Source organism: Salmo salar, chromosome ssa16, assembly GCF_905237065.1.
Source record: "Salmo salar chromosome ssa16, Ssal_v3.1, whole genome shotgun sequence".
Lineage (NCBI taxonomy): Eukaryota > Metazoa > Chordata > Actinopteri > Salmoniformes > Salmonidae > Salmo > Salmo salar.
In genome coordinates this window covers 59,250,008-59,262,240 of record NC_059457.1, presented here as the reverse complement: position 1 = coordinate 59,262,240, position 12,233 = coordinate 59,250,008, and the positions used below count along the sequence as shown (strand labels likewise).

The 12,233-nt window shown below is 46.6% G+C and overlaps 1 protein-coding gene across 4 annotated transcripts in view; it reads right to left on the bottom strand.

Annotated features, from left to right (window-relative positions):
- jade3 (jade family PHD finger 3) overlaps positions 1 to 12,233 on the bottom strand; it is a 32,549-nt gene that overhangs the window by 15,201 nt on the left and 5,115 nt on the right. For 3 of the 4 annotated variants that reach the window (XR_006759791.1, XM_045697523.1, XM_045697522.1), the window contains 4 exons: positions 6,202 to 6,260; positions 5,392 to 5,474; positions 4,719 to 4,876; positions 4,448 to 4,638 (listed from right to left, as the gene is read on the bottom strand). Coding sequence is in view for 3 of the 4 variants with exons in the window: in XM_045697523.1 (XP_045553479.1) it covers positions 4,448 to 4,638; positions 4,719 to 4,876; positions 5,392 to 5,474; positions 6,202 to 6,250 (481 nt within the window). In the remaining variant the exon portion in view is untranslated. The other variant, XM_045697524.1, reaches the window with a different exon arrangement.

Here is a 12,233-nt window from a genome sequence, read left to right as displayed (position 1 = left end):
GACTCCCTAAATATTTCTCAGATTATCACCAATCCCACAAGGTATGACTCCAAACACCCAGAAAAGGCTACTCCCTGATGTTATCCTCACAATTAATCCTGAAAGGTACCAGTCTGGTGTTTTCTGTAATGACCCTAGTGATCACTGTTTTACAGCCTGTGTTTGTAATGGCTGCTCAGTGAAACGACCTGTCCTGATTAGTCATAGACGCCTGCTAAAAAACGAACGAACAAGCCTTCCTTCATGACCTGGCCTCCGTAAATTGGTATAGAATCAGCTTGATCCCCTCTGTCGAAGACGCTTGGACCTTCTTTTTTGATATTTTCAGTGGTATTGTTAACTTCTTTGGGATAGGGGGCAGTATTTTCACGGCCGGATAAAAAAACGTACCCGATTTAATCTGGTTACTACTCCTGCCCAGAAACTAGAATATGCATATAATTAGTAGATTTGGACAGAAAACACTAAAGTTTCTAAAACTGTTTGAATGATGTCTGTGAGTATAACAGAACTCATATGGCAGGCCAAAACCTGACAAGATTCCATACAGGAAGTGCCCTGTCTGACAATTTGTTGTCCTTCTGTTGCATCTCTATCGAAAATACAGCATCTGTGCTGTAACGTGACATTTTCTAAGGCTTCCATTGGCTCTCTAAAGCCACCAGAAAGTGCAATGGGGTGTCTGCTGTCTCTGGGCAAAGAACAGCAGGAGAATTTGTGTGGTCAGACTGGGGACAGTGAGACTGGAGATGCGCATTCACGAGACTACTCCATTTTTTTCTTTCAGCCTTTGAATGAATACAACGTTGCCCGGTTGGAATATTATCGCTATTTTATGAGAAAAACAGCATAAAAATTGATTTTAAACAGCGTTTGACATGCTTCTAAGTACGGTAATGGAATATTTTGAATTTTTTTGTCACGAAATGCGCTTGCGCGTCACCCTTCGGATAGTGACCTGAACGCACGAACAAAACGGAGCTATTTGAATAGAACTATGGATTATTTGGAACCAAAACAACATTTGTTGTTGAAGTAGAAGTCCTGGGAGTGCAAACACCCCCCCCATAAAGAAAATGAGAATAAAAAAAAACCAGGTTCAGCCCCTGGTTCCACCTCAAAAATTGCATTTGGCGAAAGGCTGGGCACACACACACACTCAGGCTGACTGGCTCTCATTCAGGCAAATGAGTAATAAGTGCTCTCAGGCTATCCGGAAGGACAAAGTTAGTTACTTTAAGGAGCAGTTCTCTCTCTGTGGGTCTAACCCCAAGAAGTTCTGGAAAACGGTTAAAGACCTGGAGAATAAACCCTCCTCCTCACAGCTGCCCAAGTCCCTGAATGTTGATGATGTGGTTGTTACTGACACGAAGCACATGGCTGAGCTCTTTAATCACCTCTTCATTAAGTCAGGATTCCTATTTGACTCAGCCACGCCTCCTTGCCCGTTTAACATTTCCTCATCTCCCACCCCTTCTAATGTGACTATCCCTGATGCTTCTCTCTTTATCCCCCCTGCCCCGCTACAAAGTTTCTCCCTGCAGGCGGTCACTGAGTCCGAGGTGCTAAAGGAGCTCCTTAAACTTGACCCCAAAAAACATCTGGTGGTTTAGACCCTTTCTTCTTTAAGGTTGCTGCCCCTATAATAAGGTCTCTGACCTTGTCAACCTGTCTCTACTTTCTGGGGAGGTTCCCATTGCTTGGAAGGCAGCTACGGTTCATCCTTTATTTAAAGGAGGAGATCAAGCTGATCCTAACTGTTATAGGCCTATGATGTCACCATTGCCCTTGATTCTAGTCAATATTGTGCTGCTATTTTTATTGACTTGGCCAAAGCTTTTGATACGGTAGACCATTCCATTATTGTGGGCCGGCTAAGGAGTATTGGTGTCTCTGAGGGGTCTTTGGCCTGGTTTGCTAACTACCTCTCTCAAAGAGTGCAGTGTATAAAAGTGAGAAAATCTGCTGTCTCAGCCACTGCCGGTCACCAAGGGAGTTCCCCAAGGATCGATCCTAGGCCCCACGCTCTTCTTAATGTACATCAACAACATAGCTCAGGCAGTAGGAAGCTCTCTCATCCATTTATATGCAGATTATACAGTCTTATACTCAGCTGGCCCCTCCCCAGATATTGTGTTAAATGCTCTACAACAAAGCTTTCTTAGTGTACAACAAGCTTTCTCTACCCTTAACCTTGTTCTGAACACCTCCAAAACAAAGGTCATGTGGTTTGGTTAGAAGAATGCCCCTCTCCCCACAGGTGTGATTACTACCTCTGAAGGTTTAGAGCTTGAGGTAGTCACCTCATACAAGTACTTGGGAGTACGGCTAGACGGTACACTGTCCTTCTCTCAGCACATATCAAAGCTGCAGGCTAAAGTTAAATCTAGACTTGGTTTCCTCTATCGTAATCGCTCCTCTTTCACCCCAGCTGCCAAACTAACCCTGATTCAGATGACCATCCTACCCGTGCTAGATTACGGAGACATAATTTATAGATCGGCAGGTAAGGGTGCTCTCGAGCGGCTAGATGTTCTTTACCATTCGGCCATCAGATTTGCCACCAATGCTCCTTATAGGACACATCACTGCACTCTATACTCCTCTGTAAACTGGTCCCCAAAGCGCACACATCCTTGGGTCGCTCGTCTTTTCAGTTCGCTGCAGCTAGCAACTGGAACGAGCTGCAACAAACACTCAAACTGGACCGTTTTATCTCAATCTCTTCATTCAAAGACTCCATCACAGACACACAGTTGTGGCTGCTTTGTGTGATGTATTGTTGTCTCTACCTTCTTGCCCTTTGTGCTGTTGTCTGTGCCAAATGTTTGTACCTTGCTTTGTGCTGCTACCATGTTGTGTTGTCGTCTTAGGTCTTCATGTAGTGTTGTCTCTTGTCGTGATGTGTGTTTTGTCAAATATTAATTTATTTTAAATCTCATCCCCCGCAGGAGGCCTTTTGGTAGTGCGTCATTGTAAATAAGAATATGTTCTTAACTGACTTGCCTCGTTAAATAAAGGTTCAATAAAAACACAACATTTGGAAAGGTACACACCTGTCTATATTAAAATGTCCTACAGTTGACAGTGCATATCAGAGCAAAAATCCAGCCATGAGGTCAAAGAAATTGTCCGTAGAGCTCCGAGACGGCCAAACTGAGCAATCGGAGAAGGTCCTTGGTCAGGGAGGTGACCAAGAACCCGGTGGTCATTCTGACAGAGCTCCAGAGTTCCTCTGTGGAGATGGGAGAACCTTCCAGAAGGACAACCATCTCTGCAGCACTCCACCAATCAGGCCTTTATGGTAGAGTGGCCAGACGGAAGCCACTCCTCAGTAAAAGGCACGACAGCCAACTTGGAGTTAGCCAATAGGGACCTAAAGGACTCTGACCATGAGAAACAAGATTCTCTGGTCTGATGAAACCAAGACTGAACTCTTTGGCCTGAAAGCCAAGCGTCACGTCTGGAGGAAAGCTAGCACCATCCCTACAGTGAAGCATGGTAGCAGCATCATGCTGTGGGGATGTTTTTCAGAGGCAGGTACTGGGAGACTAGTCAGGATTGAGGGAAAGATGAACGGAACAAAGTACAGAGATCCTTGATGAAAACCTGCTTCAGAGCGCTCAGGACCTCAGACTGGAGTGAAGGTTCACCTTCCAACAGGACAATGACCCTAAGCACACAACCAAGACAACGCAGGAGTGGCTTCGGGGCAAGTCTTTGAATGTCCTTGAGTGGCCCAGCCAGAGCCCGGACTTGAACCCGATCTAACATCTCTGGAGAGACATGAAAATACCTGTGCAGCGACGCTCCCCATCCAACCTGACAGAGCTTGATAGGATCTGCAGAGAAGAATGGGAGAAACTCCCCAAATACAGGTGTGCCAAGCTTGTAGCTTCATACCCAAGAAGACTTGTTTTTGCTTTATCATTATGGGGTATTGTGCGTAGACTGATGAGAAACAAGAAGATTGATTCCATTTTAGAATAAGGCTGTAATGTAACAGAATATGGAGAAAGTCAAGGGGTCTGAATACACTGCATCTCAATAGTGTGAAGTCTATCCTTAGTCGCCTCCTGTTTCCTTGCCAACACAGAGAGAAGTGAGGAAATGTGATGATTTGAGGAGAGAACTAGGAGGCTTTAGAGAAACAGGCAAAGACAATGTTCCCCCCCACACACACACACACACACGTGTCCTAGCTAATGTTCCTCTCCCCTCCCATGTCTCCCTGCTCAGCGTTGAGTCCCTTACCCATGTGTCCCAGCTCAGTGTTGAGTCCTTACCCATGTGTTCCAGCTCAGCGTTGAGTCCTTACCCATGTCTCCCTGCTCAGCGTTGAGTCCTTACCCATGTCTCCTAACTCAGCGTTGAGTCCTTACCCATGTGTACCTGCTCAGCGTTGAGCCCTTACCCATGTCTCCCTGCTCAGCGTTGAGTCCCTTACCCATGTGTTCCAGCTCAGCGTTGAGTGTCTGCAGCCAGTAGAGGTCCATGTTATCCAGGTCATAAGAGCACATGGCCTCGGCCAGCTCCTTGATGTTAACGTAACCCGTCTCCGTAGAGGGCTGACTCCAGCACTGGATATACCGCTTCTGTAGGGTGAACAACACCTCCTTAGGCTTCTCCTCTACGGTCCTGCAGACACAATAACAGATTACTAGCAGACAATTCAGCATCAGTTCCTGAGGTACGGAGACAAGTCGAGGTGTGGTTACCTGATGGAGGGCTGCGGGACGGTTTCGGGGAAGGCTGGCACCTGCACCCCCTTCTCCCACTCCTGTCTCCAGGTGTCTCCCAGCAGGTAATAGTCTTCAGGGGAGACATGGTGAGAGTCTGGAAGCTTCATGGCACTGATCAGGTCTTTCCTGAACACCTTGGGAGAGAGGAGACGCATAAATACACTTATTACATTGTCTGTGTCCCAAATGATAACCTATTCCCCCCCTACATAGTCCACTACTTTTGATCGGAGCTCTGTGGGGAATAGGGTGTAGTTTGGGACAAAACACTCAGGAAGCTGACGTGAGGTGTGTGTGTGTGTGTGTAAAGGAACGGCAGCGTGGCGTACCTCTGACGGGAGGTGTGTGTGTGTGTGTGGCTAAAGTAACGGCAGCGTGGCGTAACTGACGGGAGGTGTGTGTGTGTGTGTGTAAAGGAACGGCAGCGTGGCGTAACTGACGGGAGGTGTGTGTGTGTGTGTGTGTGTGGGTAAAGGAACGGCAGCGTGGCGTAACTGACGGGAGGTGTGTGTGTGTGTGTGTAAAGGAACGGCAGCGTGGCGTAACTGACGGGAGGTGTGTGTGTAAAGGAACGGCAGCATGGCGTACCTCTGACGGGAGGTGTGTGTGTGTGTGTGTGTGTGTGTGTGTGTGTGGGTAAAGGGCGTACCTCGGCTGGTTTCTTGGGCACGGAGGCAGGGGTTCCAGGTTTACTTCCATACTTGTTAGAGGAGCAGAAGGAGGTGGAAGGACCTGAGCAGTACAAGGTAGAGGGAGGGGGGTAGAACGAGGTAGAGGGGTAGAACGAGGTAGAGGGGTAGAACGAGGTAGAGGGGTTAGAGAGGGAGGAGGGGGTTAGAGAGAGGTAGAGGGAGGGGGGTAGAACGAGGTAGAGGGGTAGAACGAGGTAGGGTGTTAGAGAGGGAGGAGGGGGTTAGAGAGAGGTAGAGGGAGGGGGGTTAGAACGAGGTAGAGGGGTAGAACGAGGTAGAGGGGTAGAACGAGGTAGAGGGTTAGAACGAGGTAGAGGAGTAGAACGAGGTAGAGGTAGGGGTGTTAGAGAGGGAGGAGGGGGTTAGAGAGGGGTAGAACGAGGTAGAGGGGTAGAACGAGGTAGAGGAGGGGGGTAGAACGAGGTAGAGGGATAGAGAGAGGTAGAGGGGATTTTCAGAATTTGTATACTGGCTACGGCGTCTCAAGATGGACAAATAGTACTATTGCAGTTTAAAAACATTTTTCAAGCGACGGTCTTTTAAAGGGAGTATGCGAGTACACTGGTTCCGTTCATTCCGAACTCAGCGCCAGCCGACATAAAGTATGCGTTAGGTTTTAGAGAGGAAGAGGAAGGGGGGTAGACCGGTTAATGTTGGGGGAAGAAAAAAACAACAACATTTAAAGCCTTTCTCTGTTTACAGACGACAGCATGTTATTCTCTCAATGACTGTCGTGGGTTTCATCATGTCATGATGTAAAGACTCACTCTCGTTGTCAGAACTGTCACTGCTGCTTGAAGACCTGAGGCGTTTCATCCTGACGTACCTACAGGGAGGAGAGGAGACATCAGAGGTAGAAGACGTGACAGAGCTAAGAGCCAGAATAGCTTGCAGAATGGGGGGCCTCTGTACGAGCGTTACCGTAGAAACATTCAGGGGGAGCATTACTCCTCCTCCGTCAGATCCACAGCGATCTTGCATCAACGCAGCGTAAAATTCTGCAGTCAAACTTTCTGCATTATGTAATCCAACGTAATGAATATGTGCAACAAAAGTTCAACATTCACCTTCTGATTCTATTTCTGTCACGTCTACAGGTTGATGCATAGGTTGGATTTATGCAACGTCGGCACTACAGAACACACTGCAACTGCCTCTGCAAAGCAACGCTGCAACGCAACGCAGAAACGCTGCAACGCAGAAACGCTGCAAGGCACCGCTGCAACCCTGCAAGGCAACCCTGCAACCCTGCAAGGCAACCCTGCAAGGCACCGCTGCAACCCTGCAAGGCAACCCTGCAAGGCACCGCTGCAACCCTGCAAGGCAACCCTGCAAGGCACCGCTGCAACCCTGCAAGGCAACCCTGCAACCCTGCAAGGCAACCCTGCAAGGCACCGCTGCAACCCTGCAAGGCACCGCTGCAACCCTGCAAGGCACCGCTGCAACCCTGCAAGGCTGCATTCCATTAGAAATGTATTTAGTTGAGGTACCAAAATGCAGTGACTGTTGGTGTCATCGAGGCGTTTGCTTACATAACGCATGTCTACATTAGACAGTGTCTTCAGGAAGTAGTCACACCCCTCCACGTTCAACACATTTTGTTGTTACAAGGTGGAAGAAAAGTTCTAAAATATAAAAAAACAAATATATATCTTTATTAGGGATTTATTCAACCCAGAGTCTCTACATGTTAAAATCACCTTTGGCAGTGATTACAGCAGAGTCTTTCTGGGTAAGTCTAAGAGCTTTGCACACCTGAATTGTACAATACTTGAACATTATTCGTTAAATTCCTCAAGCTCTGTCAAGTTGGTGGTTGATCATTGCTAGACCGCCATTTTCAAGTCTTGCCATAGTTGACTTAAAATGTTTTTTTAAAAAGCGGCTTTAAAATCTAACTAGGCCTCTCAGGAACATCCAATGTCTTCTTGGTAAGCAACTCCAGTGTATTTGACCTTGTGTTCTAGGTTATTGTCCTGCTGAAAAGGTGAATTTGTCTCCTACTGTTGGAAAGCAAACTGAACCAGGTTTTCCTCTAGGACTTTGTCTGTGCTTAGATCTATACCCCCATAGCATAATACAGCCTCCACTTTGTTTTATTAAAATATTAAGAGGGACGTGATGGTGGATTTGCCCCAAAAATAACACTTTGTATTCAGGACATAAAGTTCATTTCTTTGCCACATTTTTTTGCAGTTTTACTTTAGTGCCTTGTTGCAAATAGGATGCATGTTTTGGAATATTTGTATTCTGTACAGGCTTTCTTTCCACTCTATAATTTAGGTTAGTATTGTTGAGTAACTACAATGTTGGTTATCCATCCTCAGTTCTCTCCTATCACAGCCATTAAACTCTGTAACTGTTTTGAAGTCACCATTGGCCTCATGGTAAAATCCCTGAACAGTTTCCTTCCTTTCTGGCAGCTGAGTTAGGAAGGACACCTGTATCTTTGTAGTGACTGGGTGTATTGATACACCATTCAAAGTGTAATTAATAACTTCACCATGCTCAAAGGGATATTCAATGTTTTGTTTTACCCATCTACCAATAAGTGCCCTTCTTTGCGAGGCATCGGGAAAACCTCCCTGGTCTTTGTGGTTGAATCGCTTTTTGATGTCCAATGAGTCGCCGACGGAGATGGCAGCATCGCGACTACCTCTTAAGCAACTCTGCAGTATTAAGTTTGTTTATGTACCATTTTTTACATTATTAGCTCAGGAGTTGTTTTATGTCATTACACACAGCCGGGAAGAACTATTGGATATTAGAGCGGTGGAAACTCACCAGAACTTCGAGCATTACGACCAGAACTCCGACTTCCCTGGAGCGGATGCCTTGTTTGCTCTCCCCAGGGCAAATCAAACTTACTCCAAAGGCTGACCCAAAACAACGCCGGCGTTGGAGAGGTACTCGAGGCAGTCTTCTGGTCCGACTTAGGAAGCATGCACACCACCCACCGCTCCCGATTATTTTACTCGCTAATGTCCAATCTCTGGATAATAAAATTGATGAGCTCAAGACGAGAGTTGCTTTTCAGAGAGACAGCAGGGATTGTAACATACTCTGCTTCACGGAAACATGGCTCTCGAGATATACTGTGTGACTCTCGAAAGCCAGTTGGTTTCTCAGTACATCGCGCCGACAGGAACAAACATCTGTCCGGGATGCAGAAGGGTGGAGGTATACGTTTTGTTTTGTGATTAACGACTTATGGTACAACTGTGACAGGAGCATTCATGCAAAACTGAAAGCGCGAACACCCGCATTTAACCAGGGCAAGAAGACTGGGAATATGGAACACAAACAGTGTAGTTATTCCCTCCGCAAAGCAATCAAGCCAAACTTTGGTACGGGGCCAAAACGTCGGCATGGGGCTAAAACGTCGGCACGGGACTAAAACGTCGGCACGGGGCTAAAACGTCGGTATAGGGACAAAGTTGAGTCCCAGTTCAATGGCTCAGACGAGACATATGTGGCAGGGTCTACAGACAATCACGGATTATAAAAGGAAAACCAGTCACGTCACAGACACCGACGTCTTGCTTCCACAGGCTGAACACCTTCTTTGCTCGTTTTGAGGATAATACAGTGCCACCGACGCGGCCCGCTACCAAGGACTGTGGGCTCTCCTTCTCCGTGGCCGACGTGAGTAAGACGTTTAAGCGTGTTAACCCTCGCAGGGCTGCCGGCCCAGATGGTATCCCTAGCCACGTCCTCAGAGAATGCGCAGCTGGCCGGTTTGTTCACAGATATATTCACTCTCTCCCTATCCCAGTCTGTTGTCCCCACATGCTTCAAGATGGCCACCATTGTGCCTGTACCCAAGAAAGCAAAGGTAAATGAACTCAATGACTAATGCCCTGTAGCACTCACTTCTGCCATCATGAAGTGCTTTGAGAGACTAGTCAAGGATCATATCACCTCCACCTTACCTGACACCCTAGACCCACTACAATTTGCATACCACCCCAATAGATCCACAGATGATGCAATCGCCATCACACTGAACACTGCCCTAACCCATCTGGACAAGAGGAATACCTATGTGAGAATGCTGGTCATTGACTACAGCTCAGCGTTCAACACCATAGTACCCTCCAAGCTCATCATTAAGCTTTGGGCCCTGGGTCTGAACCCCATCCTGTGCAACTGGGTCCTGGACTTCCTGATGGGTCGCCCCGAGGTGGTGATGGTTGGAAACACCTTTTCGCTGATCCTCAACACTGGGCCCCCACGAGGGTGCGTTCTCAGCCCCTTCCTGTACTCCCTGTTCACCCATGACTGCGTAGCCATGCACGCCTCCAACTCAATCATCAAGTTTGCAGACGACAACAGTATTGGGCTTGATTACCAACAACGAGGAGACGGCCTACAGGGAGGAGGTGAGGGCTCTGGGAGTGTTGTGTCAGGAAAACAACCTCTCACTCAACGTCAACAAAACAAAGGAGATGATCGTGGACTTCAGGAAACAGCAGAGGGAGCACCCCCCTATCCTTCAAGTTCCTCGGCGTACACATCACGGACAAACTGAAATGGTCCACCCACACAGACAGTGTGGTGAAGAAGGCACAACAGCACCTCTTCAATCTCAGGAGGCTGAAGAAATTTGGCTTAAAACCCTCAAACTTTTACAGATGCACAAATGAGAGCATCCTGTCGGGCTGGATCACCGCCTGGTACGGCAACTGCACCGCCCACAACCGCAAAGCACTCCAGAGGATGGTGCAGTGTGCCCAACACATTACCGGGGGCAAACTTCCCGCCCTCCTGGTCACCTACACCACCCGATGTCACAGGAAGGCCAAAAAGATAAATGACATCAACCACCCGAGCCACTTCCTGTTCACCCTGCTATCATCCAGAAGGCGAGGTCAGTACAGGTGCATCAAAGCTGGGACCGAGAGATAGAAGCTGTTTTTCTATCTCAAGGCCATCAGACTGCTAAACAGCCATCACTAGCACATCAGGGGTGGCTGCCTACAGACGTAGATTAGGGATCACTGGCCACTTTTAGGAATGGATCGCTAGCCACTTTAATAATGTTTCCGTATCTTGCATAACTGATCTCATATGTATAAACTGCACTTCACATTATTCTAAGGTATCTTAGTCACTTTTAAATTGTGTTTACATCGTGTGTTTACAGCGTCACCCATCTCATATGTATATACTGTATTCCATACTATACCACTGACTGCTAAAACAGCCATCCCCAGCACATAGGAGGCTGCTGCTGCCTGTAGACAGATTAGGAATCACTGGCCACTTTAACAATGTCTACCTATCTTGCATTACTCATCTCATGTGTAAACTGTACTCTATACTATTCTACAGCATCTTAATCACTCATTGTTTGTAAATAGTGCATCTCTCATCTCATATGTACAGTTGAAGTCAGAAGTTTACATAGTCATTAAAACTAGTTTAAGTGTTTCAACCACTCCACAAATTTTTTGTTAACAAACTATCGTTTTGGCAAGTTGGTTAGGACATCTACTTTGTGCATAACACAAGTAATTTTTCCAACAATTGTTTACAGACAGATAATTTCACTTATAATTCACTGTATCACAATTCCAGTGGGTCAGAAGTTTACATACACTAAGTTGACTGTGCCTTTAACCAGCTTGGAAAATTTCCAGAAAATGATGTCATGGCTTTAGAAGCTTCTGATAGCCTAATTTACATCATTTGAGTGAAAGTACCTGTGGATGTATTTCAAAGCCTACCTTCAAACTCAGTGCCTCTTTACTTGACATCAGGGAAAATAAAAAGAAATCAGCCAAGATCTCAGGAAAAAAATTGTAGACCTCCACAGGTCTGGTTCATCGTTGGGATCAATTTGCAAACGCCTGAAGGTACCACGTTCATCTGTACAATAGTGCGCAAGTATAAACACCATGGGACCAAGCAGCCGTCATACCGCTCAGGAAGGAGACACGTTCTGTCTACTAGAGACGAAGAACAGCAAAAGGACCTTGTGAAGATGCTGGTGGAAACAGGTACAAAAGTACCTATATCCACAGTAGAACAAGTCCTGTATCGACATAACCTGAAAGGCCGCTCAGCAAGGAAGAAGCCACTGCTCCAAAACCACCATAAAAAAGCCAGACTACGGTTTGCAACTGCACATGGGTACAAAGATTGTACTTTTTGGAGAAATGTCCTCTGCTCTGATGAAACAAAAATAGAACTGTTTGGCCATAATGACCATCGTTATGTTTGGAGGAAAAAGGGGGAGGCTTGTAAGCCGGAGAACACCATCCCAACCGTGAAGCACGGGGGTGGCAGCATCATGTTGTGGGGGTGCTTTGCTGCAGGAGGGACTGGTGCACAACATAGATGGCATCATGGGGATGGAAAATTAGGTGGATATATTGAAGCAACATCTCAAGACATCCTTCAGGAAGTTAAAGCTTGGTCGCAAATGGGTCTTCCAAATGGACAATGACCCCAAGCATACTTCCAAAGTTGTGGCAAAATGGCTTAAGGACAACAAAGTCCAGGTATTGGAGTGGCCATCACAAAGCCCTGACCTCAATCTTACAGAACATTTGTGGCCAGAACTGAAAAAGCGTGTGCGAGCTAAATCATATGACCTAAATCCTATAGAAAATTTGTGGGCGAATTTTTTGTCGATTAAAATAACATGAAATTGCTCAGAAAGACAGTGTAGACATTGTTAATGTTGTAAATGAATATTGTACCTGGAAATGGCTGATTTGTTATGGAATATCTACATAGGCGTACAGAGGCCCATTATCAGCAACAGTCACTCCTGTGTTCCAATGGCACGTTG